The sequence below is a fragment of the Panthera onca genome, chromosome A2 (genome assembly GCF_046562875.1).
Source record: "Panthera onca isolate mPanOnc1 chromosome A2, mPanOnc1 haplotype 2, whole genome shotgun sequence".
Taxonomy (NCBI): Eukaryota; Metazoa; Chordata; class Mammalia; order Carnivora; family Felidae; genus Panthera; species Panthera onca.
Genome location: NC_138340.1, coordinates 53,860,192 through 53,885,113, shown reverse-complemented (window position 1 = coordinate 53,885,113; position 24,922 = coordinate 53,860,192). Strand labels below are relative to the sequence as shown.

The 24,922-nt window shown below is 44.0% G+C and overlaps 2 protein-coding genes and 1 pseudogene across 7 annotated transcripts in view; 2 read left to right on the top strand and 1 right to left on the bottom strand.

Moving 5' to 3' along the window:
• RAF1 (Raf-1 proto-oncogene, serine/threonine kinase) overlaps positions 1-4,117 on the top strand; it is an 83,543-nt gene extending 79,426 nt beyond the window's left edge. For all 5 annotated transcript variants that reach the window (XM_060631799.2, XM_060631800.3, XM_078442737.2 and 2 more), the window contains 5 exons: positions 446-492; positions 1,942-2,060; positions 2,431-2,562; positions 2,706-2,840; positions 3,066-4,117. In XM_060631799.2, the coding sequence (XP_060487782.1) occupies positions 446-492; positions 1,942-2,060; positions 2,431-2,562; positions 2,706-2,840; positions 3,066-3,209 (577 nt within the window). In that variant the 3' untranslated portion in view covers positions 3,210-4,117. The remainder of the gene's footprint in view (positions 1-445; positions 493-1,941; positions 2,061-2,430; positions 2,563-2,705; positions 2,841-3,065) is intronic.
• The window catches only part of MKRN2 (makorin ring finger protein 2), a 28,281-nt gene continuing 7,373 nt past the window's right edge, over positions 4,015-24,922 (bottom strand). The window contains exons 2-9 of one of the 2 annotated variants that reach the window (XM_078442738.2): positions 19,315-19,381; positions 17,941-18,069; positions 16,436-16,617; positions 14,985-15,289; positions 13,503-13,717; positions 11,370-11,480; positions 5,657-5,801; positions 4,015-5,484 (exon numbers count right to left, since the gene is read on the bottom strand). In XM_078442738.2, coding sequence (XP_078298864.1) covers positions 5,347-5,484; positions 5,657-5,801; positions 11,370-11,480; positions 13,503-13,717; positions 14,985-15,289; positions 16,436-16,617; positions 17,941-18,062 — 1,218 coding nt within the window. In that variant the 5' untranslated portion in view covers positions 18,063-18,069; positions 19,315-19,381 and the 3' untranslated portion in view covers positions 4,015-5,346. The remainder of the gene's footprint in view (positions 5,485-5,656; positions 5,802-11,369; positions 11,481-13,502; positions 13,718-14,984; positions 15,290-16,435; positions 16,618-17,940; positions 18,070-19,314; positions 19,382-24,922) is intronic. The other variant, XM_060631803.3, reaches the window with a different exon arrangement.
• Positions 16,987-17,107, top strand: LOC132680026 (U4 spliceosomal RNA; annotated as a pseudogene).

Sequence of the window (24,922 nt, the reverse complement as noted above, 5' to 3'; positions counted from 1 at the left end):
AGACTGAATGTGTAATTTTAGAACAATCGTCAAGATAGAAAATGAGGTCTTTTGTGTCTGACTCGACTTAGCCTAACAGTTTTGAGGGGTTCATCCACATTGTAGCACATATCACTTTATTCTTTCTGTAGCTGAATAAGACTGCGTTTGTACGGGTGGGCCATGTTTCATTTATGCATTCATTAGTTGATGGACATTCAGGTTGTCAGAATTACTTTTTGAGTAGAACTGATGCTTAAAGAAGAGTCGTCCCGTTTGTGCTATGACCTCACCTCCGGGTAACACGCAATGTGGCCTGGCCTGCATCCACACACCACCAGTTCCTGCATGTAGCCCTCGTTGGGCATCAGGTGGCCAGGTGGCTTCCTTCCTAACTGTCATGTGAAGCTGCTTTCTACCCATGTCTCTTAGATAACTGTTTTTAATAGATTTTTTCCCTTCACAGCTATTTGCATGCAAAGAACATCATCCACAGAGACATGAAATCCAACAGTATCCTTTGATGGTTATTTCATTTCTAAATTTAGAAAAACCGAAGAGAGACTTTTTAAAGCTTATCTCAGTAAAAGTGATTTTGGAAAGTTTTCCACAGGAGATAGGTGTTTGGGTTATGCTTGTAAGTTTCATTATGCTGTTTGTTACTAAATTTAGCTTGGAGGAATGGGGCTTTTGTCTGTCATGTTCATCTCTAGCATGTGGACCATGTGTGTCTGGTCAGAAGGGAGCTGAAGGCCAGATGTTGCAAGATTGTCAAAGCGCTCACTAGGTCACTCACTGTTGGAACCAGCCCTTCCTCTTTCTGAGACTTAGTATGTTTTTATAGAAGGGGAATAAAGACTGGAGAGTTTTCATGCTGTGGGGCAGGAAACGTAACCTTTATACATCTGCCTCCCACCTGCAGCCTGTGTCTTGGAGAGGAGTGTGTAGCGTTACAGCCTTGCTCTGCTTCTTGGCCAGTGAGAGGCACTACAGTTGTGTTGAGTTGGATAATGGGACATGGCCTATTTGGGCCACACGTCTGAGGCATAGATACTTTTTTTTTAACATTCATTTTTGAGAGACTGAAAGAGAACACAAGCGGGGAAGGGGCAGAGAGAGAGGGAGACACAGAATCCGAAGCAGGTTCCAGGCTCTGAGCTGTCAGCACAGAGCCTGACATGGGACTCAGCTCACGAACCGTGAGATCATGACCTGAGCCAAAGTCAGACGTTTAACTGACTGAGCCACCCAAGCGCCCCTATGAGATACCTTTTAACGGTGGGTTTTTGGGAGTGATACGTTATGCCATGAAAGCAGACACCACAGATTTGATGGTGGTATGTATTACTGGGCATTGGCAGATCACAAGTCACCTTGTGCCTGACCTCTTTACCCAGAAATGAGGGGAGTTTGGTCCTGATGTGAAGTCACCAAGTGGTACCTATTCTAGTGAGAGATTTCTTTGGATAGCATTCAGTGCTTAGTGAATGCTGAATTGTTATTCACATGTTTGTCATTTGAGGGCACACAGCAGGCAGAAACCAATGTAAGCCATAACACTTGGCTTCTGGTAAGAAGTGCAGATGGCAGCCTGTTCTCTGAGAAATCTTCGGGTTTAAGATTCCCTTGTTATATGGGAAGGTCAGAAGGCCAGGGACCTGGCACCTAGATGTGTAAATGGGGAGAAGCAGCAGGGGGAAATAGCCTGATTTTTGGCTGGAGCCAAATAATCTGCCGCCCTGAGCAACTGCTACATGCCTCATGGAAGAAAGGCAGTTTGGAAGCACTTTTTAAAACTGTAGAAATCCAAGCAAATCAGTGCAAAGGAGGCTGGGGCAGTCAGAGGGGAAGGGAGGGGCGGGGCGCAGAGCAGAGAGATGGTCTGCTCTTCAGACCTTTGGGAAGTGGTTTAAAATTAACTTGACCATTCTTTTGAAACCAGAGTCCTTAACAAGCATTGAGATATATTTCTCCATGAAGGCCTGACGGTGAAAATTGGAGATTTTGGTTTGGCAACAGTAAAGTCGCGCTGGAGCGGTTCTCAGCAGGTCGAACAACCCACTGGCTCTGTCCTGTGGATGGTGAGGAGGCGAGGCTCCCCCTAGCAGAGTGCAGGTGGAAGGGGTACCCCAGAGGTCTGTGTGTAAACTTACATTTCTCGACATTTTCCTGGAAGTCCAGATACCTCAGTGAGGCCTTCAGTGATGTCAGACAGCCTGAGGCAAATTTGGGTTTTCTGGAAGCTAGCGATCAGAACCATACTGAGGCATCAGTGCTGGGTACCAGAGACTAGGCTTCCCGAGCTTGTGTGAGCCCGAGTGGGGAAGAGGTGCAGAGGAAACTGCAGAAACTGAGGAAAGGACTGTCTTATATCCAGGGGAAGGGACAGCCTGGCACCTGGATGTCTGTGGGGCCCACATGGTGATGAATGAATGCATTTTGTCCCTGTAGGCCCCCGAGGTGATCCGAATGCAGGATAATAACCCATTCAGCTTCCAGTCTGATGTCTACTCCTACGGCATTGTGCTCTATGAGCTCATGACAGGGGAGCTTCCTTACTCCCACATCAATAACCGCGACCAGGTACGTGCACTGGTGCTGGCTGCTGCAGATCCAGATTCAGCTGCGGAAGGCCCTGGGCCTCCTGCCAGTGTGAGCAGGAGGTTCAGAAGTTGCTGTCTCTGTTGTGCCTCCACCCAGTCCCTCAACGGTTTCCTTTCTCTTAGATCATCTTCATGGTGGGCCGAGGGTATGCCTCCCCAGACCTCAGTAAGCTATATAAGAACTGCCCCAAAGCAATGAAGAGGCTTGTAGCTGACTGTGTGAAGAAGGTTAAGGAAGAGAGGCCTCTTTTTCCCCAGGTAAGACTCGGCTCAAGGGGTGGGAACAGATTCCAGCAGAAATTCCTAATGACAGAAAGGAGGAGGGAGGTGTGGGTTTTCTATAGGACAGGGCTCGTGTTCTGCACCAGATGCTGCAGGTGGGGTGGGGACAAGGGCCCATGTTTGGACTCCTCACTGAGAGCTGCTGCTGCTGCTGCTGCTGCTGTGACACCAAACCCACCTAATGACACTGCTTCATTTTAGATCCTGTCTTCCATCGAGCTTCTCCAACACTCTCTGCCGAAAATCAACCGGAGTGCTTCTGAGCCATCCCTGCACCGGGCGGCCCACACTGAGGATATCAACGCCTGCACGTTGACCACATCCCCTAGACTGCCTGTCTTCTAGCTGACTTTGCACCTGCACTCAGGCCACCAGGGGAGGAAGGGAAGTCAGCAGGCACCACCTTTCTCCTCCCTTTTGATGGAGGCAGAGAGCTCATTTTCAGAGAAGCTGCTGCTAAGGACCTTCTAGACTACTCACAGGGCCTTAACTTCATGTTGCCTTCTTTTCTACCCTTTCTGGCCCTGGGAGAGGGAAGCCATTTGCAATGCTGGTTTGTCCTGCTCCCTCCCTGCATCCCCCCCCCCCCCCCCCCACGCTCATGAGCCAAGCCTTCTCCAGATGCACCAGTGGCTACAGTTGGCAATACATGGTCTGGGGCCCCAGCTATTGGCTAAATGAGTACTTTTAGGGCAAGAAAAAGCACTCAGAGGGGAAATGAAGGTAGCAGACAAACCAGCCCTGATGTGGACATGTGGATTTGGGGCATCAGCTCCTATGTGGAATGCTTGTCACGGAAGGACCGTTCTTCAGAGCTAGTGGTATGGCGCCAAACAGGTAGTTTTGCACATAACGCACCAAACAGCCCAGGACTGTCGAGACGACGGCCGCCTGAAGGAACCTGCGTTGGTACTATGGAACTATGGACCTTGACTTCGGGGGCACTTCCTTTCCTTGGAGGTCTCCAGTGCATTGGGACGGTTTTCCGAAGAGGCGTTTGGCCTGCCCCTCCCAGTCTCCGCCCTCTCAGGGAGCAGTCTTCCATCATGCTGAATCTGTCTTCCAGGAGCTGCCCCTATGGGGCGGGGCCGCCGGGCCAGCCTTTCTCTTCAGTCACATCACATGTATGCAAGGAAGCCAGGAATACAGGTTTTCTTGATGATTTGGGTTTTAATTTTGTTTTTATTGCGCCTGACAAAATACAGTTATCTGATGGTTCAATTATGTTATTTTAATAAAATAAATTAAATGTAGGTTTAATGGCTGTTTCTTCCTTTTAAAGTAATACTGAGCTTACAGCTTGAACTCTCCTATTTGTTCATCCCTCCTGGAGCAAGAACTCAAGCAGCAGGAAACAGGCCCAGAGCCTCCGCTGGGAAGGAATCTAATTCAGTCTTTGTGCTGTCACCCTTCACTAAAGAGTTAACTATAAAAAATGGAAAAAGCAAGCATTCTAAACTCAGGTAAGAGTAAACCTTTTTCTACCTACACTTTAATGCATTTTATAAAATATTTGGTATCTACACCTATTTATAAAAATAGATTAATTCAGGCCTGGGGTGAATTTGTTCTGATTCACAAAGTTACGTTCCTTCAATTAAAGTCACAACTGATGACAGAGGACTTGTTCTGTTCAGGACCACTGCTGGGTCAGAACCAGAAACTGCTGCGTGCCATTTCACTTCTTACTAAAAGTTCAAATCAAAGCCAGGCTTACAGAACACGTGGCTCTGAGCAGGGGCCACATGGAAGAGCATGTGTGTGTGTGTTGACCCTCAGTAAAACTACCCTTGGGGCATGAGCCCAAAGAGAGCCCCAGGAAAGCCCACCGGTGACAGCCGGGGACGTGTTTCCCTGGAGCACGTGGCCCCAACACCAACCAGAAATGAGGGGCCATACCTCTGCCCTACACTGCCTGCTACTTCAAGAGCCCCCTCCTTACAGGGAATTTATTGAACACACGGCAACGGGACTCCTGCTCTGATTTGGGACACTGAAGAGCACAAGTTTTAGGCTAAGGTGTGTGGTGCCCACTTGTTGATTTATACAGCGCTTTTCAAGAAACAGTTTTGACTACACACTAAGTACACTAGGGAAATCGACTAGAGAGGAATCGTTTTATAAGGGTGAGGAATACTTGGTTAAGAAAAACGAATCTGCACGGTGACTGTTTCTAGGGAGCTAAAGCTCAAGGATAAGAGCCAGGTTGCTTTCAAAAGCAATCAATCAAAACTCCATCTGGCTGGTCAGCTGGTCCCTCTGAGGAGCTTGAGATGCAACTAAAGAGATCAACTATAAAAGTAGCGATTCCATATACTTGTTGGGTTATTTTATATCCTTCACTCCTCCCACGGCTGTAATAATGGAGTGGATGAGACCAAGGTCAGGTGCAGCTCAGGCTGCAGTGAAGGAAGCTCCGCACACCCTAGCTTGGGAAGGCTTGGCCGGCAGAGCCCAAGGTGCAGGGGTAACTGGCTACTCCTTAGGGTTCTGACGACTCCACTCCAGACAGGTGCATGAAGAGGTCCCCAAGCTCTGTCATGTCAACGTCTTCAGTATTGGGGACATGCCGGCTTTCTCGGTTCTCAATGAAATCCCAGAGTCGCACTGAATTAAAGAACTGCAAAAAGAGCCAGCAAACATGCCTGGTGGTTATTAGTGGTAACGTGAAGGCCAGATGCTGTTTTTCTTTTGCTCACCCCGTTCCCTGGTACCAAAGCTATTAGGGAAAGCACCAGTGCCCGGAAATGCCACCGCGTAAGTGTCCTTGACAGAGACGGCAAAGTCCTTACCCTCACAGTGCCCTCAGAACTGAGCTGCTTCCGAGGTTTCTCAGGCTCTGCCAGCCGCCCGTCAGGGTAAGCATGGCGGTAAAGGCATTTGCTTCCAAATGGGCAGGTCCCTTTGCCTTGCTCAAAGTATTTACAAGCTTTTTTCCTGAAAAGCAGAAAGAAAAAGTCAACAGGATTGTGGGAGAGCCTGGGCCCCAGAAGAGCCAAGGCTTTCCTCCGTCCCTGCCCACAATGCCAGAGCTAGATGAGCCTTACTTCATAGGTGGGGAAACTGAGGCTCCGTGAGGTTAGGATGCTGATTTCCAAGTTGGATAGTGTTGCCATTGTGACATGTGGCCTCACACAGAATTGAACTTGCACGGGGGACTTCACTGTTTTGAGCTTGCAGTACTCCAAAAAGGCATTCGGGGGAGGACAACCTGATGGCTGCTGTGAGCCGGTTGTCAGGGCTCCAAGGTTCTGAAGCTGGGCTACTTGCCTCAGCTCAAAGTCCCAATAGCAGCACCACCCAGGGAAATTTCCCTTCCTCCTAGCCAGCAATGAGGTCAATGTGACCCCAGGAGCCTTGACTTAGGAGGCACAGGAAAAGCAGTGAATTTCAGCAGCTGCCCAAAGTTAGAGGTCTTACTCCAATTTTCCTTGGTCCCCACCCTCTAGATCTAGAGCAGGGCTTCTTAACTCTGTGTTATGTTAACTCTACGGACCCCTTCTCAGGAAAGTTTTTTAAATGGATAAAATGAAATACACAGGTCTAAAAAACACAGCAAAAAGTTCATCCCCCTTCCCCCCCATCTTCAAATTCTACCCACAGATCCCTACATTAAGAACACCTGTTCCTCAGGAAAAACACAACCACCAGAAAATTCTTATTTCTTCTTGCTTACAGGAAATTTGGCTTATATATAATCAAATGATCTCATGGTGAAGAAGGGGTGAAGATGCCCAAAAAGGCAAGAGGGCATCTGGGAGTCCTGAGGAAGGGAAGAGAAAGCAAGATCACCACAGAAAGGGCAGGGTACTGCTACCAGGGGCAGGTGGGGGGTATGTGACAGTGGCTGATAACAAAGAAGGGAGACTCTTGACACCAGTGTCTGTCTTCTCAGACAAGAGGATGCCAGAGACTGGTGGTGAGGGTCTCTGAGACCTCAGAGCGGCACACAGAAAGCCCCCTAACAACTGTCCAGTGAAGGACGGCGTGCTGTGCTTGCCTGGGCACCTACTCCTATCAGGTGTGACCCCAGCACGGGCTGGGGAGGGGATCCAAGCAGAGGTACAGAGGTGCGGGCACAGACCTGTCACAGCCTCCACCCCTGAGGCTCTGAGATCTTCAAATGACTGCTCAGGCAGTGAGTTCTCACCAATCTGCTGGACACTGGCTTTAATAAACTCAAGTTCAAAAAGTGATTCTCTAGTCCTGCCCCCCAATAACTGTGCTTTTTTTCTCCCCCAGCCTTACCTGGTCATCAAGGACAGTGCACTCTGCCTCTTTGCTCTCAGCTCTCCCAATTGTTAGGCCTCCAATCACTCCATCCTTTCTGCCCCCACACTACTAAAGCCCCTGGGGGTGCTGTCCTCTGCTACCCGCCACAGTCATTTCTTAATTGGCCTCGCTCCCACCAGGTTCCAGCCTCTTCACATTACCACCAAGGAGCATGCCCAACAGTGTGTCGCTTGTTCTTCACCCCCCCAACCCCCCAAGATTCCACTCCAACCTATCTGTCCCTGTAGGTCCTACCACATCCTTCTACACACCTCTCTCAATCCCAGGGCCACTGCTACCCAGACACATTTGTATCATTCTGTACCCCTGTCATTCCACTCTGTCCTCCCCTCTCTACACACAGATAGCTGTTCATGCTTCATGGCTCAGGGTCCCCATGCTGCTTTCCCTGATGCTCCCAGGTGGATCCAAGTGCTTTCTCTGTTGTGACATGTGGCTTGGTACTCTCATTAAGAATTTGTCACCAAAAAACATGCAATAATATTGCCCTTCTGCAATTTTCATTGAAATTACTTTACTAATCTATGCTTGATGTCCTCCATTGGTGCTTAGCTTGAAGGTGCCTGGCCTGTAGTAGGTGCACATTAAATGTGTGTGGAACACATAAAAACACCACCATCAATAGAAACTAAGGCCAAGACCAACCCAAAGAGCAAGAACATGAGAATTTCCCAACTCCAGCACAGCTGCTTTCTATAGTCCAGCCCCTCCACCTTTGCCACTCCTGCCCTCTGGTGGAGATATAACACATGGTGGGGGGGGGGGGGGCGGAAACTGGTAAACCAGGAAAATGACCAGCTTTTACTAAGTAAGTGACAGGCAATCTGAAGGAACCATTAAAAAAGGTGACATACAGCGCTCTTTAGTACAGCCAAGCACACTTCTACCAGACCTGACCCTCCTGCAGATAACTAGCAATACAAATTTTTTTTAAAGACCTGAAGGCAGCAGGAGGATCCTTCAAGAAATTAGGCACCGGGAAGAACAGAATGTCAAGACGCTTTTTTTTTTTTTTTTTTTTAGAAAAAACAGCTTTTTGCCTCAAGCATGCCAATGTTGGGTGTCTAAACCTTCAGGGTCAAATCCAGTTTCTTGGGCCTGAAGGACCAACAGAAAGAGAGGAAATCATCCACTGGAAGCAATCCCACACAGAAAAGTACACGAGAGGAAGCATGCCAATACTATACGTTAACTCAGCACAAATGGCTGGCCCACACATCAGTGCAACAGGCTCACAACAACTTAACCAAAGATTAAAAAACAAACTTGGGGCACCTGGGTGGCTCAGTCGGTTAAGCGTCCGACTTCGGCTCAGGTCATGATCTCACAGTTCGTGAGTTCGAGCCCCGCGTCGGGCTCTGTGCTGACAGTTCACAGCCTGGAGCCTGTCTCAGACTCTGTGTCTCCCTCTATCTGTCCCTTCCGCTCACGCTGTCTCTCTCTCAAAAATAAATATTAAAAAATTAAAAACAAAACAAACTGAGATTAGAAACGTTGCTTAAGGGGCACCTGGGTTGGCTCAGTTAAGTGTCTGACTTCGACCCAGGTCATGATGTCACAGTTCGTGAGTTCGAGCCTCATGTTGGACTTTATGCTGACAGCTTGGAGCCTGCTTCGGATTCTGTGTCTCCCTCTCTCTCTACCCTTCCCCTGCTCATACTCTGTTCTCTTTCTCAAAAATAAATACTAAAAAAAAAAAAAATTGGAAAGAAATGAACAGACCCCAATGCTCATTAGGGTAATATCAAAAAGTCTATCACATGTAATTAAGAGTCCCAGGAGAAGAAGAAACAGGGCAGGGAAAAAATTTGATGGCCAAAATTTCCCTAAATTTGGTGGATGATGAAACCCTACATATTCAGAGAAAAATACATAGTACAATATGAAGAAAACCATTCCCAGGCAAAAGAGCAAACTGTTGAAAACCAAGATAAAGAGACAATCTTGAAAGCAACCCTAGAGAAATGACATGTGAATGACCACTGACTTCTCAGAAACTAGAGGCCAGAATATAATAGAACAATATTTGCAAAGTACAAAAAGAAAATAAACTGTTAACCCAGAACTGTATTAACTGCAAAAGGAGACAAAGATGGAAATAGGGCCGATCAGACCAATATTCAGTGAAAATATCCTTAATGAACAGAAAAGCAATTTCAGCTAAAAAGAAAACTAAAAATTCATCACCAGCACATCAACAAACGTTAAAAGCAGTCCTTGAGGCTGAAGGTAAATTATACCAACTGGAAAGAATTATAAACCAAATCAAAGAGCACTGGAAATAGTAAATTATCTGCGTAAATATAAACTTTTTCTCTTAAAAAATATGTGAGTTTTCAAATGCAAAAATCATATTACCTTGCTGGGTTCTAACATATGTAAATGTTATATTCATACTTTATACAGTAAAGTTGCAGGATGCAAAATGTATAAAAAGTCATCTGCCTTTCTATATACTAAATGAACTATCAGAAAGTGAAATTAAGAAAACAACCCCATTTACAACTGCATCAAAAAGAATAAAATACCTAGGACTAAATTTAGCAGAGGAGGTGAAACAGACTTGTACACTTGAAAAACTATTAAGACAATGAAAGAAATCAAAGGCATAAATAAATGGGAAGTATCCCATGCTCATGGATTGGAAAAATGCCATTGAAATGTTTACACTGCCCAAAGCAATTTGCAGATTGAAAACAACCCCTATCAAAATTACAATGGCACTTTTCACAGAAATAGGACAAACAACCCCAAAATATATATGGAACCACCAAAGACCCCCAATGGCCAAAGCAATCCTAAGAAAGAACAACATACCTGGAGACATCACATTTCCTGATTTCAAGCTGTACTACAAAGCTATAGTAATCCAAACAGTTTAGTACTAGCATAAAAACAGACACATAGTTCAGTGAAACAGAATAGAAGGCCCAGAAATAAGCCTATGCATATCTAGTCAATTAATTTACGACAAAGGAGCCAGAGATATTCAATGGGGAAAGGACAAGCTCTTCAATAAAACATGCCAGGGAAACTGGACCACTATCTTACACCATACACAACAGCTCAAAACTGACTGAAGACTTGAATGTAAGCCCTGAAACCATAAAAACTCCTAGAAGAAAACATAGGGGGTAAGCTCCTTGACATTCACCTTATTTAGCAAATGTTCTTTGTGGATTTGCCCACCCAAAACAAAGGCAACAAAAGCAAAAATAAACATGTGGGACTCCATGAAACTAAAAAGCTTCTGCACAGCAAAGGAAACCAAACAAAATGAAAAGGCAACCTACTGAATTGGAGAAATTATTACAAAGAACTCATATAAGAGCAAAAAAACAACCACCACATTCCATTTAAAAATGGGCAGAGGAACCGAATAGACGTTTTCCCCAAAGAAGACGTACAAACGTTCAACAGACACATGGAAAGTTGCTCAACATTATTAATCATCAGGGAAATGCAAATCACAACCACAATAAGATATCACCTCATGCCTGTTAGAAGAGATATCTACACTTCCGTGTTTGCTATAACATTATTCACAACAGCCAAGATACAGAAACAACCCAAGTGTCTGTCAACAAATAGATAAAGAAGATGTGGAATATACATAAAATGGAATATTATTCAGCCACAACAAAGAAGGATATCCTGCCATTTGTGACAACACAGATGGAACTTGAGGGCATTATGCTAAGTGAAATCAACCAGACAAAGAAAAACAAATGCTGATATCACTTACATGTGAAATCTAAAACAAACCCAAACAAATGAAAACAGTCAAACTCACAGAGTAAAAAAGTGGTCCCCAGGGACTAAAGGTTAGGGTAAATAAGGAAAGGTTGGTAAAACAGTACAAACTTTCAGCTATATGATGAATAAGTATCTCATGTAAAATATGGTGACTACAGTTGATAACACTGTAAAACTGAAATTTGCTAAGAGCAGAACGTGGATGTTTTCACCCAAAAATGAAGCAAAAAAAAAAAGGGGTGATAGGTGTATTATAATTAACTGGATGGGAGTATCCTTTCATGATATGTGTGAACTCACTGTGACACTTTAAATCTTTTAAAATTTTATTTGTTAATTACATCTCAAAACTGAAAATCTAAAAATTACATTATTACCTGTGGGGTTCAAAGGTATGTAAATATAGTGCATTTGCGCGGCAGGCACAGGCATCATGCCTGAACTCAAAGTACTTACCCCATTCCCTGTTTGAAAGCTTCGATCAACTCGTTCTTTTTATTCTGATCTTCTACCCAGTACACACTTGGGATTACAAACTCTGATATCACACGGCATTCTGGACAAGACCTGAAATTAGAATCAGATCAGTATGGGCCAGATGAATTACAAACCCTGTGCGCACTGCACCACCAAACCCCTTGCTCAAATGCATGGCCACTCCAGGTGTTTTCGTAACCCAAAATTCCAAAAAGTGCAATCAGAATCATCTAAGAACCTTATTTACTACCTTTTTTTCAAGTTTATTTAAATTACAGTTAGTTAACATATAGTATAGTAATAGTTTCAGGTGTAGAACCTTATTTACTGTTAAAAACATATTCTTCTCAACAATAAAAACACAACCCACTTTGGAATGCCTGGCTGGCTCAGTCAGTAGAGCATGTGACTCTTGATTTTGCAGTTGTGAGTTCAAGCCCCACCTTGGGTGTAGAGATTACTTAAAATCTTTACAAAAAACCCAATTTTAAAATGGGCAAAAGATCTGAGTAGGCATTTCTCCAAAATGGCTGAAAAGCACAGAAAAAGATGCTCAATATCATTAGTTATCAGGGAAATGCAAATCAGAACCATAATACATCACACTTCATACCCACGAGGATGGCTAATATCAGAAACAGAGGGGCACCTGGGGGGCTCAGTCAGTTAAGCTCAGACTCTTGATTTTGGCTCAGGTCATGATCTCATGGTTCATGAGTTCAAGCTCAGCACAGAGCCTGCTTAGGATTCCCGGTCTCCTCTCTGCCCCTTACCTGTTCGTGCTCCCTTTCTCAAAAATAGATACACTTAAGAAAATAAATAAATAAAATCAAGATACAACCAGTAACAAGTGTTGATGAGGTGGGGAGCAAGTGGAGCCCTCATCTGTGGTGTGGCCGCCGTGGAGAGCAGCCCGGCAGTTCCTCAATAAGCTGAACAGTTACCCTATGACCCAGCAATCCCACTTCTGGGTATCTACCCAAAAGAAATTCAAACATACGGCCACACAACAACTTGTATGTGAATATTCATAGAGGCATTAGTTATTATAACCCAGAGAAAAACCATCCAAACGCCTGTCAACTGATGAACAAACAAAACGTGGACATCCACACAATGCAATGCTATTCGGCCGTGAAGAGGAATGAAGCGCCGGCACACGTGCAAAATGGGCGATCTCTGAAAACCTGCTGAGTGAAAGTGCTGCACAGAGAGAGGCCGCGTACCGGAGGCTCCATTTACAATCAATGTCCACAATAGGCAAATCCACAGGACAGAAGGAGCAGGGGGAAAATGGGCAGGGAATGCAGACACGGGTTTCTTTGGGGGATGATGAAAATGTTCGAAAACTAGATTGAAGTGATGGTTGTACAACCGTGAAAATACTAAAAACCACTGAACTGCACACTTTTATTTCAATAAACCTGTTATTATTGTACCACACAAATGTGTGACTTGAGGCAAATTACTTGACATCACTATACCCCAGTTTTCTTATCTGTAAAAGAGAATGATCATCACTGGGTCTGAGAGAATTATGACAAACGGTTGTGAAGAGTTTCTAACAGTACACAACACACTTTTCAATATGACTAAGTTCTTCCCCCATCCCTCCGCAAAACTGAAAAATCCTATGTTGTTTTCTGTCAGTTAAATCTCAGTAAAGCTGGGGGGAAGAAAAGGATCCTGTGTTGGCTCCATTGACCACATCCTACGCGTCAGACACTACGTGCAATGTGTTAGATGCATTATTCCATTTAATCGCCAACAACCCTATTTTACATATGAAAAAAAAGTTTGAGAAGGTGAACAGGTAATCAGCCTGAGGGCAAAGAGGAGTCAAATAGGCCAGTGCCATTAACACCTTATCACACAGCCAATCCTTGCTGAGTGTCCCCAGACACCCTGAAGGCCAGCAGCAGGCGGCAGGAGTTGTGAGGTTGTGACCGGTGTTTTAAAGGAAAAGGCACTCGGGCTCAAGAAGGATACCTGACATGCCCAGGTCCCTGCAGTCAGGGGCTAGGATTCACACTAGTTACCTTCGCAGTGCAAGACAAGGGAGGGATGAAAAGTGGACAGAAGGCCCCAAATCGAACCCCTAGCTGAACTTACTTAATGATTGGGTTCTCAAACTGCTTGGCACACCTCCACTGCCGAATGCAGGACAGGCAGTACGTGTGATTGCAGTTGGAGAGAATCCCGAACCTCCTCTCAGAAGCAGACGCCTTCTCAAGGACCACTTCCATGCAGATACTGCACACTTTGTCCTGACTTGCTTGGAAGGCAAAGGCCTTTTCCATCTCGTGTTCGAATGTCGACATGCAGATCTGAAGTATGGAGAGAGAGGAGGGAAACTTCTTATTAGGTTCTGGGCTGCTGGGGAGCAGGCTGCGGCCACACTGCCATAGCCAAGATCAGCAAGGAATGCACACTCTGACAGCCACAGGCAGAGCCCAGGCAGCCCCTGCCTTGAGGACACAAAGCTCTCTCAGACAACAAAAAGAGTTCAAACCAATGCCGGCCCAGCCCCTTGCTTTCCTAGCATGTTATGGTCACCCCCAGTTTAGAGCTGAGACCACGGAGGTCCCAAAAGATGAGAGGACCAGTGTGGGATCACAGAGTTCACAAAGCCTGGGGCCATGATCTCCTGGCTCTTCTGGGTGCTGTCCTTGCCCACTCTGAACCACACCAATTACCAGAAGTGCTGAATAATCCTTAACTTCAAACATCAGGCCAGTAGTCCACAATCAGAGGGAAGCAGCACCGCTTCTCAAGAGAACAAGTTTATTTAATGAATGTACTCATTGAGTGAGCAGATGCTGAATACCTCCGGTGTGAAGCACTGTGTATCAAGTGTGAGAGCCAATGCAAAGAGTATGAAGACCTAGGCTCTGCCCTTGGGAGCTTGTGGTGGACACAGATGGGAGACTAACCAGTATGTATAGGACAAAGACCAACTAACCTGGGTGCAGAGGAAAGCTCTAATTCTGTGCTCACCTGAACATCCCTGCGGAGACAATGGACAGTGGCAGACTCCCCCTCACACACCATGGCCTGCTAGTCCTCACAAGCTCTAACACTATAGCTGTGGGCTCCTCTCTATCTCTCTCACCCCATCTTTATTCCGAGCACAGAGCCTAGCGGAGGCAGCACCTCCATGAACACTGGGGACCTAATGACCTGAAAGGTTCCTTCCAATACTTGGCTTCTTAAATTCTCTAGAACTCAGCCTGGCTGGATCTCAGCCACGAAGATATGTAAACCTAGGGAGGGTGAGGGTGTGTGTGTGCGCGAGAGAGAGAGAGAGAGAGAGAGAGAAAGAGAAAGAGAAAGAGAGAGAGAGAGAGAGAGAGAGAGAGAGAGAGAGACACATACATGTCTTCTGATGCCTCTACCCTTTTTCTTTATTCTAAATAATCAAAAATTGTCAAAATGACAACAGGAAAAAGGACTTGAAAATAGAGTATAAATATGCCAGGTACACACTGCAGGTATTATTGGCAGAAAGATGGCTTACAGGAATACCAACAATTTTGTCACCTGGCCCATTTAAAATTTCTTGAAATGAGCTCATGCAAAAGCTTGTGATTTTACCTTCTCATGAGCTTTCCTTTGCTCTGGGTCGAAGGGGTGCAGCACTCGTAACCTACAGATTTCACACACTTCCCCGTGCAGGTAGACACAAGCATCCCCAAATCGGCACTCCCCAGCAGCCGCGTAGGGGCACAGCTGCTGCTCACTGCTGTAGGAGCTGCTGGCTTCTAAGTCATCAAGGCCACTCCTGATGGCATCGAGGTAGGAATGTGGCTTCATCTCTGGGCCATTCTGGAGATCGCTGCAGCCTCCTGGATTACTCACCACACTTGGGCAAGTCTTTTCTTCAGCCATGCCAGAGAGATCTTAATACAAAACACACGGTACACACAAAAATGAAAACTGGCCCAAAATTTCTGGTAAGCACTTAGTCAAAACCTAACAAATTAAGTAACTCTGACCTTGGGAATTCTACTCTTTGGATCATACAGAAATAGGCCAAGAGGGAAAAAATAGAAGGAAAAGTATAAAATGTTCTTGATGACATTCCTGCAACCATGATTTTTTAAGAAAGGAAAAACATTAATTGGCAACACAGGAAAACAGCAAACCAGACCATGGTATCTGTATACAGAGGAACACTCAAGTTGCGGTTTAAAGATGACAACTATGGAAATGTCAACCATGGACCCATTAACACTAAAAAACAATCATGAGAATTTTTTTTTTAACACCATAATAGAAGTCAAATGGAATTTAGAATGAAGTCAGTAGAACACAGTACTTTCCTTTATATTAGGAAAGTTACCTATCATTTTAAAGTGAACGAGAATCAAAATCTAGAGCGAGCCTCTGGGTCCTGAAGCCAGTGTTGACTCCCCTATGGCCCCCTCCTCACACCAGGAGCTGTACCCTCCGCCGCATGCGCTTCTAGCCTTTTTAGAGAGGACACATTCGATTAGTGCGATTACTTGTTTGCTTAGGATGGAGACTACCTAGCTAACGCAACACAATTCCAAGAGCTAGAAATCCCTTCACCTGCTGAGGACCAACCAATAAAAATAACTTGTATGGTTTGTAGCCTACTTCCTCCACAAACCCCAATATGCTATTCTATTACCAAAGCTGTAACCTAACATACCAAACAATGGCTGAGCACAAGAACTAAGACTATGAACTGACCTGGAAGTAAAACAGTGAAACATGCTCTTTATCAAAATATGTAGCTCTGAAAGCCTGGTGCTTCTCAGAACCACCCCATGCAGACAGCAGTTAAAAACTGACAAAAGGTCACTCCACATGTCTTGTCAGGCCGAACTTGGCAATCAGCCCAACCCGAGACCCACTGCATCAACTGAACGCTCTGCAGCCAAATGCAGCTGCTCTCAGGACAGTTCTGGGCTCCACCCTTGAACAGCTTGGAGGGGACCAGATTAGGAGCCCTCTGACAAGAGAGGGCCAGAAAGGAGCATGACGAACAACCGAGACTGCTTTTCACTCTGCTCACTCACTTCGGTCTCGAAGTACCAGTGTTCTCTTTTCACGTTTCCCAGGCTCATGTAAGTTAGTTTTCACAATAGATGCAGTGAGGTCAGAAGCAGGGTGAGGACTATGGAAACCCGGGGAGGACACGCCATGGGGCACAGTGCCCACAGCACCACCAGCTGCAGCAGAAGGTCTCGTGTGATCGTATCTAAACAAAACACACAGCAAACATATGAGGGACACACAACCTGCACATGGAACATCCTTTCTTCTCCTTTTGTGGAGGTGGAGAGTGAGACAATCATTTCCCATATTTTAAATGATAAAAGGCTTGGGGACCCTGGGTGGCTCAGTCAGTTAAGCATCTGACTCTTGATTTCGGCTCAGGTCATGATCTCACGGTTTATGAGATAGAGCCCTGTGTCGGACTCCATGCTCACAGCACGGAGCCTACTTGGGATTCTCCCTCTCCATTTCTCTCTGCCACCCCACTGTTCACACTCTCTTTCTCTAAAAAATAAATAAATAAATCTAAAAAAAAAATCCTTAAAGAAAAGTGAGAAAAAGCTTATCAATTAGCTTTGCACAGTGGCAGTATTGTAGCCAATGAGGTTTATCTGACGTGCAATTATTGCTAATTGAAAAGTTTTCCCAAAAGCTTATCAATTAGTACAAAATGCCTGGCAATTCAGACTGAGCAGTACATTGCTATCTATCACCTACACTTAAGTGGCCTTGTGGGATGTGCGTGGGACAGACAAAATAACCCACACCACACACAGACATCCCCAAAAGTCCACCCAGACGTTGAACTGAAATCTTCTGAGACCCAAGCCAGTGTTCTTCTGGCAGGTGTCCCCAAAATGTTAATGATGGCCAGTGTAACAGCCAGGCGGGCCTTTCCTGGACTGTCTCTCTGGGGCACCTGCCGGTGGGGTAGGGGCAACTTCCACCACCCTCCAGGCGGCACAGGAAAGAACAGATCAGCTCTTCACCATAAAAACACTTGAACTGAGTTTTGGCATGTTTTTCTGTTTAGAATTCACAAAACTTGCCTACAGATGTCAGTGGAAAAAAGGCAGACTCTATATGCATATATATGTTCACTGCAGGGGTACTCATAGCAAAAAAAACAGGAAACCACTTAAATATCTAAGAGAGGAATAGTGAATCAGATGATGGTATGTTAGCACTATGAAACATAAAATTACATTTAGGAAATAAAGTAGCAGCTTAGGGAAAAACTTGGACATGTTAAGTGGGGAAAAAGGCAAGAGATACACACTGTGAGTGCGATTTTATAACTAGAGACCCATAAGAATAAGGCCTGAAAAGTGATTTTGAATAATTACAATTATTTTCATGGCAATAAAATTGAGATTTCAAAATGATTTTGCCATACTTTTTGTTGTCATATTACTTTCAAATTAAATCTTTCCTCTCATCAATACCCACACTCCACGTGAGGAATCTGAATCCCTGACAGTAGTTAACTTGGGAGAAAAGCTGGGAGTAGCTGTGGAGCCCTTGCCTGCAACGAGTCCCATAGGCGCAGTAGCCCTTCTGATAGTACTTGCAGATGGTGGATGGCTTGCTGTTGGCCAAGTCATGTGAGAACAGGCACTGGTTTCCTTCCCGACACACACCATGCATAAAATACCTGAAGAGACAAGCAGAGGCATAAAACTTTTAGAAGCTTTCTAAAACTTTACTTTATAAGATCCCCATATTCTTGAGCCTAGCATATAAATGCTTATTATGCATATATTATGTATCAAGGCTCTATTAGGCACTGGAGATGTCCATATTTCCTGGATTCTAGGACAGTGATTTTGGATGCACAACTAATTCAACGAGATTTCTGGGAAAAAAATGATCCCATAAATTTCTGTTTCCAGATAACCCTCTTGATTTGAGGTGTTGCATATGTAAATGTGAGCCTCAAAACTGAGAAAATGCTCTCTGAAAATCTGTTCTCTCTGTTCTCACGGGGTTTAAAGCGTATGGTTGTAATGGAATTGCAAGACCTGAGCCCAAGATCCAGCCCTGCCACCTATGAGCAAGGCACAAAACCAACTTCCCTATGCCTCACTACTTCCATCTAGAAAATGAAAATTACACTTCCTACTTTACTGGGTTGTGGCAAAGATCAAGTAACGGAGTGCAGCACCAAAAGAAGTATGTAAGATGTTCCACCGAGAGGTCTAATTCTGGTCCTGAAGAAGTAACTGGGAAGCATTCTAATTCTGTCCAGCCAGAGTACAGACACCTGGCAAATGGTAGAGAGATCCCAAAGGGACATGCCTTGGTAATAAGGGTAAAGAGTCCTAAAGTAAAGAGTAATTTAAAAAAGTTTTTTTTTTAATGTTTATTATTTATTTTTGAGAGAGAGAGAGGAAAGCACAGAATCTGAAGTAGGCTCCAGGCTCTGAGCTGTCAGCACAGAGCCCAACGCAGGGCTCGAACCCATGAACCGTGAGATCATGAGCTGAGTTACCCAGGCGCCCCAAGAGTATTTTAGATCCACCCTAATAAAGCTTAAAAACAAGCTTCAAAAGGATCAAGCTGACAGCAAATAACTGTCAGACAAAACCTACTTTAACAGTCTTTGAAGGAAGACCATAAAATCCAAATGCTCAAAAACACTCACAATGGCATCCAATAAAAAATTACTAGAGATGCCAAAAAGCAGACAAATGTGACCCATAACCAAGGAGAAAAATTAGTCAATAACAGGAATGACAGATGATGGAATCAGTAGACAAGGACTTTAAAAACAAAGATCATAAATATGTTCAATTATGCTGAGTATGAAAGAAATGGAAGATATAAAAAAGAACTAAGTGGAACTTCTGGAAGTGAAAACTACAATATCTGAAATGCAGATTACACTGCAAGAACTTACTGTAAATTAGAGAGTACAAAGGAACATTTCAGAAGACCTGAAGACACAGCAACAGCAACTATTCAAACTGAAGCACAGAGAGGAAGAAAGAACAGATTTTTGCTTCTAGCTATGAAAGAGCCCTCCAATTAAAAACAAACAAACAAAAAAACTAGAAAGCAGAACACAATATAGGAAACAACTGCTCTGAGACAGGGACAAAAGGCAACACAAGACTGGTCCTTGAGAGAAGGGAAACGAGGTAAGCCCACATTCAGCCTGGCTTTCTGCTGAGAGGCACACTCTGGGCCTTGGTGCAAGGAGATGAACCCCAAGCAGAGCACAGCAGTCTTGCTGAGCTGAATAGACACAGGCTGGAGTTCAAGGAGGCTGAGGGAATCTCTTTAAAGAACTTGTAAATAGTCACATACACATGGTCAATTGACTTTGGTAAACTTGTCTGCGTAACTCAATGGGGGAAAGAATGGTTTTTTCAACAAACAATGCTGGACCCAATATCTACATGGAACAAAATGAAGTTGAAATATTACGTGTCTGCTGATGTGACCCAATATGGATTAAGTACACAGCATAGCCTGTGATACATTCTAGCCAAAAAAATTTAACTTGAATCCAACAAAACTCCAGATCTAACCCCCAGTTTATAGGAAATGCAGGGGACTGAGAACAAGCTAAAAGCCGTCACGAGAAAGCAATCAGATAAATATAAAAGAAGAGGCGGTATGTGGGCCAGGTTTCTTTAACAAGTAAGTGTCATGGAAGGAGTAGAGGGAACCTGAGTTTGGAAAAACAGTTTGGTGGTTTTTTTAAAAACTTAAATTTACCATATGACTCAGTAATTCTACTCTTGGGTGTTTACACAAGAAAAATAAAAACGTATGTTCACACAAATACTTGTACATGAATGTTCATATAAGCATCATTCATAACAGCCAGAAAGTGTAAACTTTTACAATTCCATCAACTGGTGAATGGATATGCAAAATGTAATATATCCATACAATGGGAATTATCTGGCAATAAAGGAGTGAAGCACTGATGCATGCTATAACGTGGGTGAACCTCAAACACATTAGGGTAAGTGAAATAACCCGAACACAAACGACCACATGTTGTATGATCCTACTTATATGTAATGTCAAGAAGAGGGGCAGAGGTGCTTGCTGGCTCAGTTGGTAGAGCATATGACTCTTGATGTTGGGGTCATGAGTTCAAGCCCCATTTTGGGCACAGAGCTGACATTTTAAAAAAAGGTCGGCGGTGCAAATCCATAGGGACAAAAAGTAGGCAAGTGGTTCCTCAGGCTGGGAGAAGGGGTAATGCAGAGTGACTGCAAATGGGCAAGAGGGGTAACTCTGGGGTGATGAAAATTTTCTAAAATTTAATTGTGGTCTTATAAAACTCTAAATTTACTAAAAATCATTGACTTGTATGCTTAAAATGGGTAAATTTTATGGTATGTAAATTATACTTCCATAAAGCTGTTAAGAAAAATTTAAAAAGGAGGGAGCTGTGCTAGGTTAGTAGACATTATATAAGGTACATAAGAACCCGATGCAATGTTTAGTCCAGGATTATATTCCAGTGTGAACAAACCAGATGTAAAAGACATGTTTGGAACAAATGGAGAAATCTGAGTATACACTAAGATAAAATGAAAACTTACTGACATGGAAAGTTCAAGATTATTAACAAAAAAGCAGATTACAAAACAGCATTTATAAGGGCGAGTGAGTGTCTCAGTAGGGTAAGCATCCGACTTTGGCTCAGGTCATGATCTCATAGGGTGTGAGATTGAGCCTCGCATCAGGCTCTGTGCTGAGCATGAAGCCTGCTTGGAATTCTCTTTCCCTCCCTCTCTGCTCCTCCCCCCACCCTCAAAATAAATAAATAGATTTTAGAAAACAATCCAGAAAGATATATAATAGCATATTTTTAAATGTTTACTTATTTTTGAGAGGGAGAGAGACAGAGTGTGAGCGGGGAAGGGGCAGAGAGAGAGGGAGACACAAAATCCGAAGCAGGTTCCAGGCTCTGAGCTGTTAGCATGGAGCCTGATGTGGGGTTTGAACTCATAAACTGTGAGATCACGACCTGAGCTGAAGTCGGAAGCTCAACCCACTGAGACACCCAGGTGCTCCAATATATGATAACATATTAAGAGAGGCAATCTTTGTGGGTAAAGTATATTTACTTTCTTCTTTTTCCTGATCTGTACGTTCTAACATTTCTACCATAAACATATACTGCTTTTGTAATAATATATGGTTATTTTAGTTTTAAAAACATACACATTGGCAAGGGTATGGTTAAAAAAAATATAAAATGCTCAGTACAGAACCTATCTCACAGTAGGTACCCCCAAAGTCCAGCTCTCATTAAAGTCCAGTAAAGAACAATGACAACTAAGGTGATGTTATAAAAGTGACCTGTGCCTTATCACAAAGCATGCAGAGTGCTGAGGAGACACATACCATGGGCTGAGAGAGGGCAACATCCCAGAGGAGGTCAGGTCCAAGCAGAGTCTGCAAAGTGGTAGGGATGCCAGTGGGAGAGAGGAAAGAGAGAACAGCAAGAAAAATGCACAGAAGAGAGGCACTGTAGGGGGTTCAAACAGGCCTGCCGAGAGATGACGCTGGAGCATCATTTCACTGTGCTCCAACTTACCCTATGTCAGCTGAGACACTGATGAGTGCATCTCAAAACAAGAGATAACAAATGTTCAAGTCAACTTAGGAAATGGCACAATCTAGTCTGTCTTAGAGATTTACAACAGAGAGTAGCAGAGGAAAGGTTCTGAGAGTTCTGTCATAAAGAAAACTGTTTACAGGCATACTTTGCTTTATAGTCCTTTGCAGATACTGCATTTTACAAATTGAAGGTTTGTGGCAGTCCTGCTTCGAGCAAGTCTGTTGGTGCTATTTTCCAATAGCATTTACTCACATCTGTCTGTGTCACATTTTGGTAATTCTTGTAAGACGTTAAACTTTTTCATTATTATTATTATATGTTATGGTGATCTGTGACCAGTGACCTTTGATGGTGCTATTGTAATTGTTTTGAGGCACCATGAACCATGTCTATATGAGATGGCAAATTTAATCAATTAATGTGTGTGTTCTGACTGCTCCACCAACAGGCCGTTCCCCATCTCTCTCTCTTTCCTTGGGTGGCTCCCCGTTTCCTGACACACAGTGTTGAAATCAAGCCGATTAATAACCCTACAGTGGCCTCTAAGTGTTCAAGTGAAATGAAGAGTCCTAAGTTTCCCACTTTACCCTAAAAGCTAGGAATGATTCAGCTTACTGAGGAAGGCATGTCAAAAACTGAGAAAAACCAAAAGCTAGGCCACTTGCACCAAACATTTAGCCAAGTTGTGAATGCAAAGGAAAAGTTCTTGAAGAAAATTAAAAGTGCTACTCCAGTGAACGCACAAATGATAAGAAAGCCAAACAGCCTGAGCACTGATATGGAGAAAGTTTTAGGCTGGAGAGAAGATAACACCAGCCAAAGCCTAACTGACAGCAAGGCCCTAACTCTCTTCAATTCTGTGAAGGCTGAGAGAGGTGAGAAAGCTGCTGAAGAAAAGTCTGAAGCTGGGCACCTGGGTAGCTCAAGTTAAGTGTCTGACTCTTGGAATTGGCTCAGGTTGTGATCCTGCAGTCATGAGACTGGGCCTCACATGGGGCTCTGCGCTAAGTGTGGAGCCTGCTTGGGATTCTCTCTCTCTCTCTGCCCCTCCCTAGCTTGTGTGCATGCTCTCTCTCAAAATAAATAAACATAGATAGATAGATAGATAGATAGAAAGAGAAAGAAAGAAAAAGAAAGAGGGAGGGAGAAAGAAAGAAAAGTCTGAAGCTAGCAGAGGTTGGTTCATGAGGTTAAAGGAAAGAAACTGTCTCCATTGCATAAGAGTGTAAGGTAAAGCAGCAAGTGTTGATGTAGAAGCTGCAGCACATTATCCAGAAAATCTAGATGAGATCATTAACAAAGGTGGCTAAACAACAGATTTTCAATAAAAACAAAACAGCCTTCTATTGGAAGAAGATGCCATCTAGGACTTTCTTAGCTAGAGAGAAGTCAATGCCTGGCTTCAAAACTTCAAAGGACAGGCCGACTCTCTTGTTAGGAGCTAATGCAGTTGGTGACTTGAGGTTGAAGCCAGTGCTCATGTACCATTATGAAAATCCCAGGGCCCTTTAGAATTATGCTACATCTATTCTGCCTGTGATCTATGAATGAACAACAAAGACTGGATGACAGCACAACTGTTTACAATGTAGTTTACGGAATATTTTAAGTCTACTATTGAGACCTACCGCTCAGAAAAAAGGTTCCTTTCAAAACATTACTGCTCATTGACAATGCACTTGGTCACCCAAGAGCTCTGCTGGAGATGTACGAAATTAATTATTATTTTCATGTCTGCTACCACAACATCCATTCTGCAGCCCAAGGATCAGGAAGTGATTTCAACTTTCAAGTCTTACTATTTAAGAAATACATTGTGTAAGGCTATAGCTGCCACAGACAGTGATTCCTCTAATGGTCTGGGCAAAGTAAATTAAAAACCTGGTTCCAGAAAGGCTTCCCCTTCTAGATTCCATTAACATTTGTGATTCATGGGAAGAAGTCAAAATATCACCATTAATAGGAGTTTGGAAGAAACTGATTCTAACTCTCATGGATGACATTGAGGGTTCAAGACATCAGGGGAAGAAGTTAACTACAGATGTGGTGGAAATATCAAGAGAACTAGAATTAGAAGTGGAGCCTGAAGGAGTGCCAGGGTGGCTCAGTTAAGCATCTGACTTCCATTCAGGCCATGACCTCACAGTTTGTGAGTCTGAGCCCGTCAGTTCTCCACTCTCAGCACAGAGTCCACTTCAGATCCTGTCTGTCTGTCTGTCTCTCAAATATAAGCAGTTTTAAAATTAAAAAAAAAAAAAAAAAAAAAGAGAGAGAGAGAGAGAGAGGAACCTGGATGGGTCAGTGGGTTAAGCATTGGATTTCAGCTCAGGTCATGATCTCTCAATTCGAAGGTTAGAGCCCTGTACCGGACTCTGTGCTGACATCTCAGAGCCTGGAGCCTGCTTTAGATTCTGTGTCTCCCTCTCTCTCTGTCCGTCCCCTGCTCCTGCTCTGTCTCTTTCTCAAGAATAAATAAACATAAAAAAAAAAAAAAAAGTGGAGCCTGAAGATGGGACTGAATTGCTGCAATCTCATGATAAAACTTAAAACAGATGAGGAGTTGCTTCTTATGGATGAGCAAAGAACGTGATTTTGGGAGACCTATTCCTGGTGAAGATGCTGTGAAGATTGGTGAAATGACAACAAAGGATTTAGAATATTACATAAACTTGGTTGATAAAACAGTGGCAGAGTTTGAAAGGATAGACTCCCAATTTATTTATTTATTTATACATTTTATTTATGTTTGAGAGAGAGAGCGAGAGAGAGAGAGAGAGAGCGCAAGAGGGGGAGGGGCAGAGATAGAGGGAGACACAGAATCCGAAGCAGGCTCCAGGCTCAGAGCCCGATGCAGGGCTCGAACTCACAAACCATGAGATCAGGACCTGAGCTGAAGTCTGACGCTTAACTGACTGAG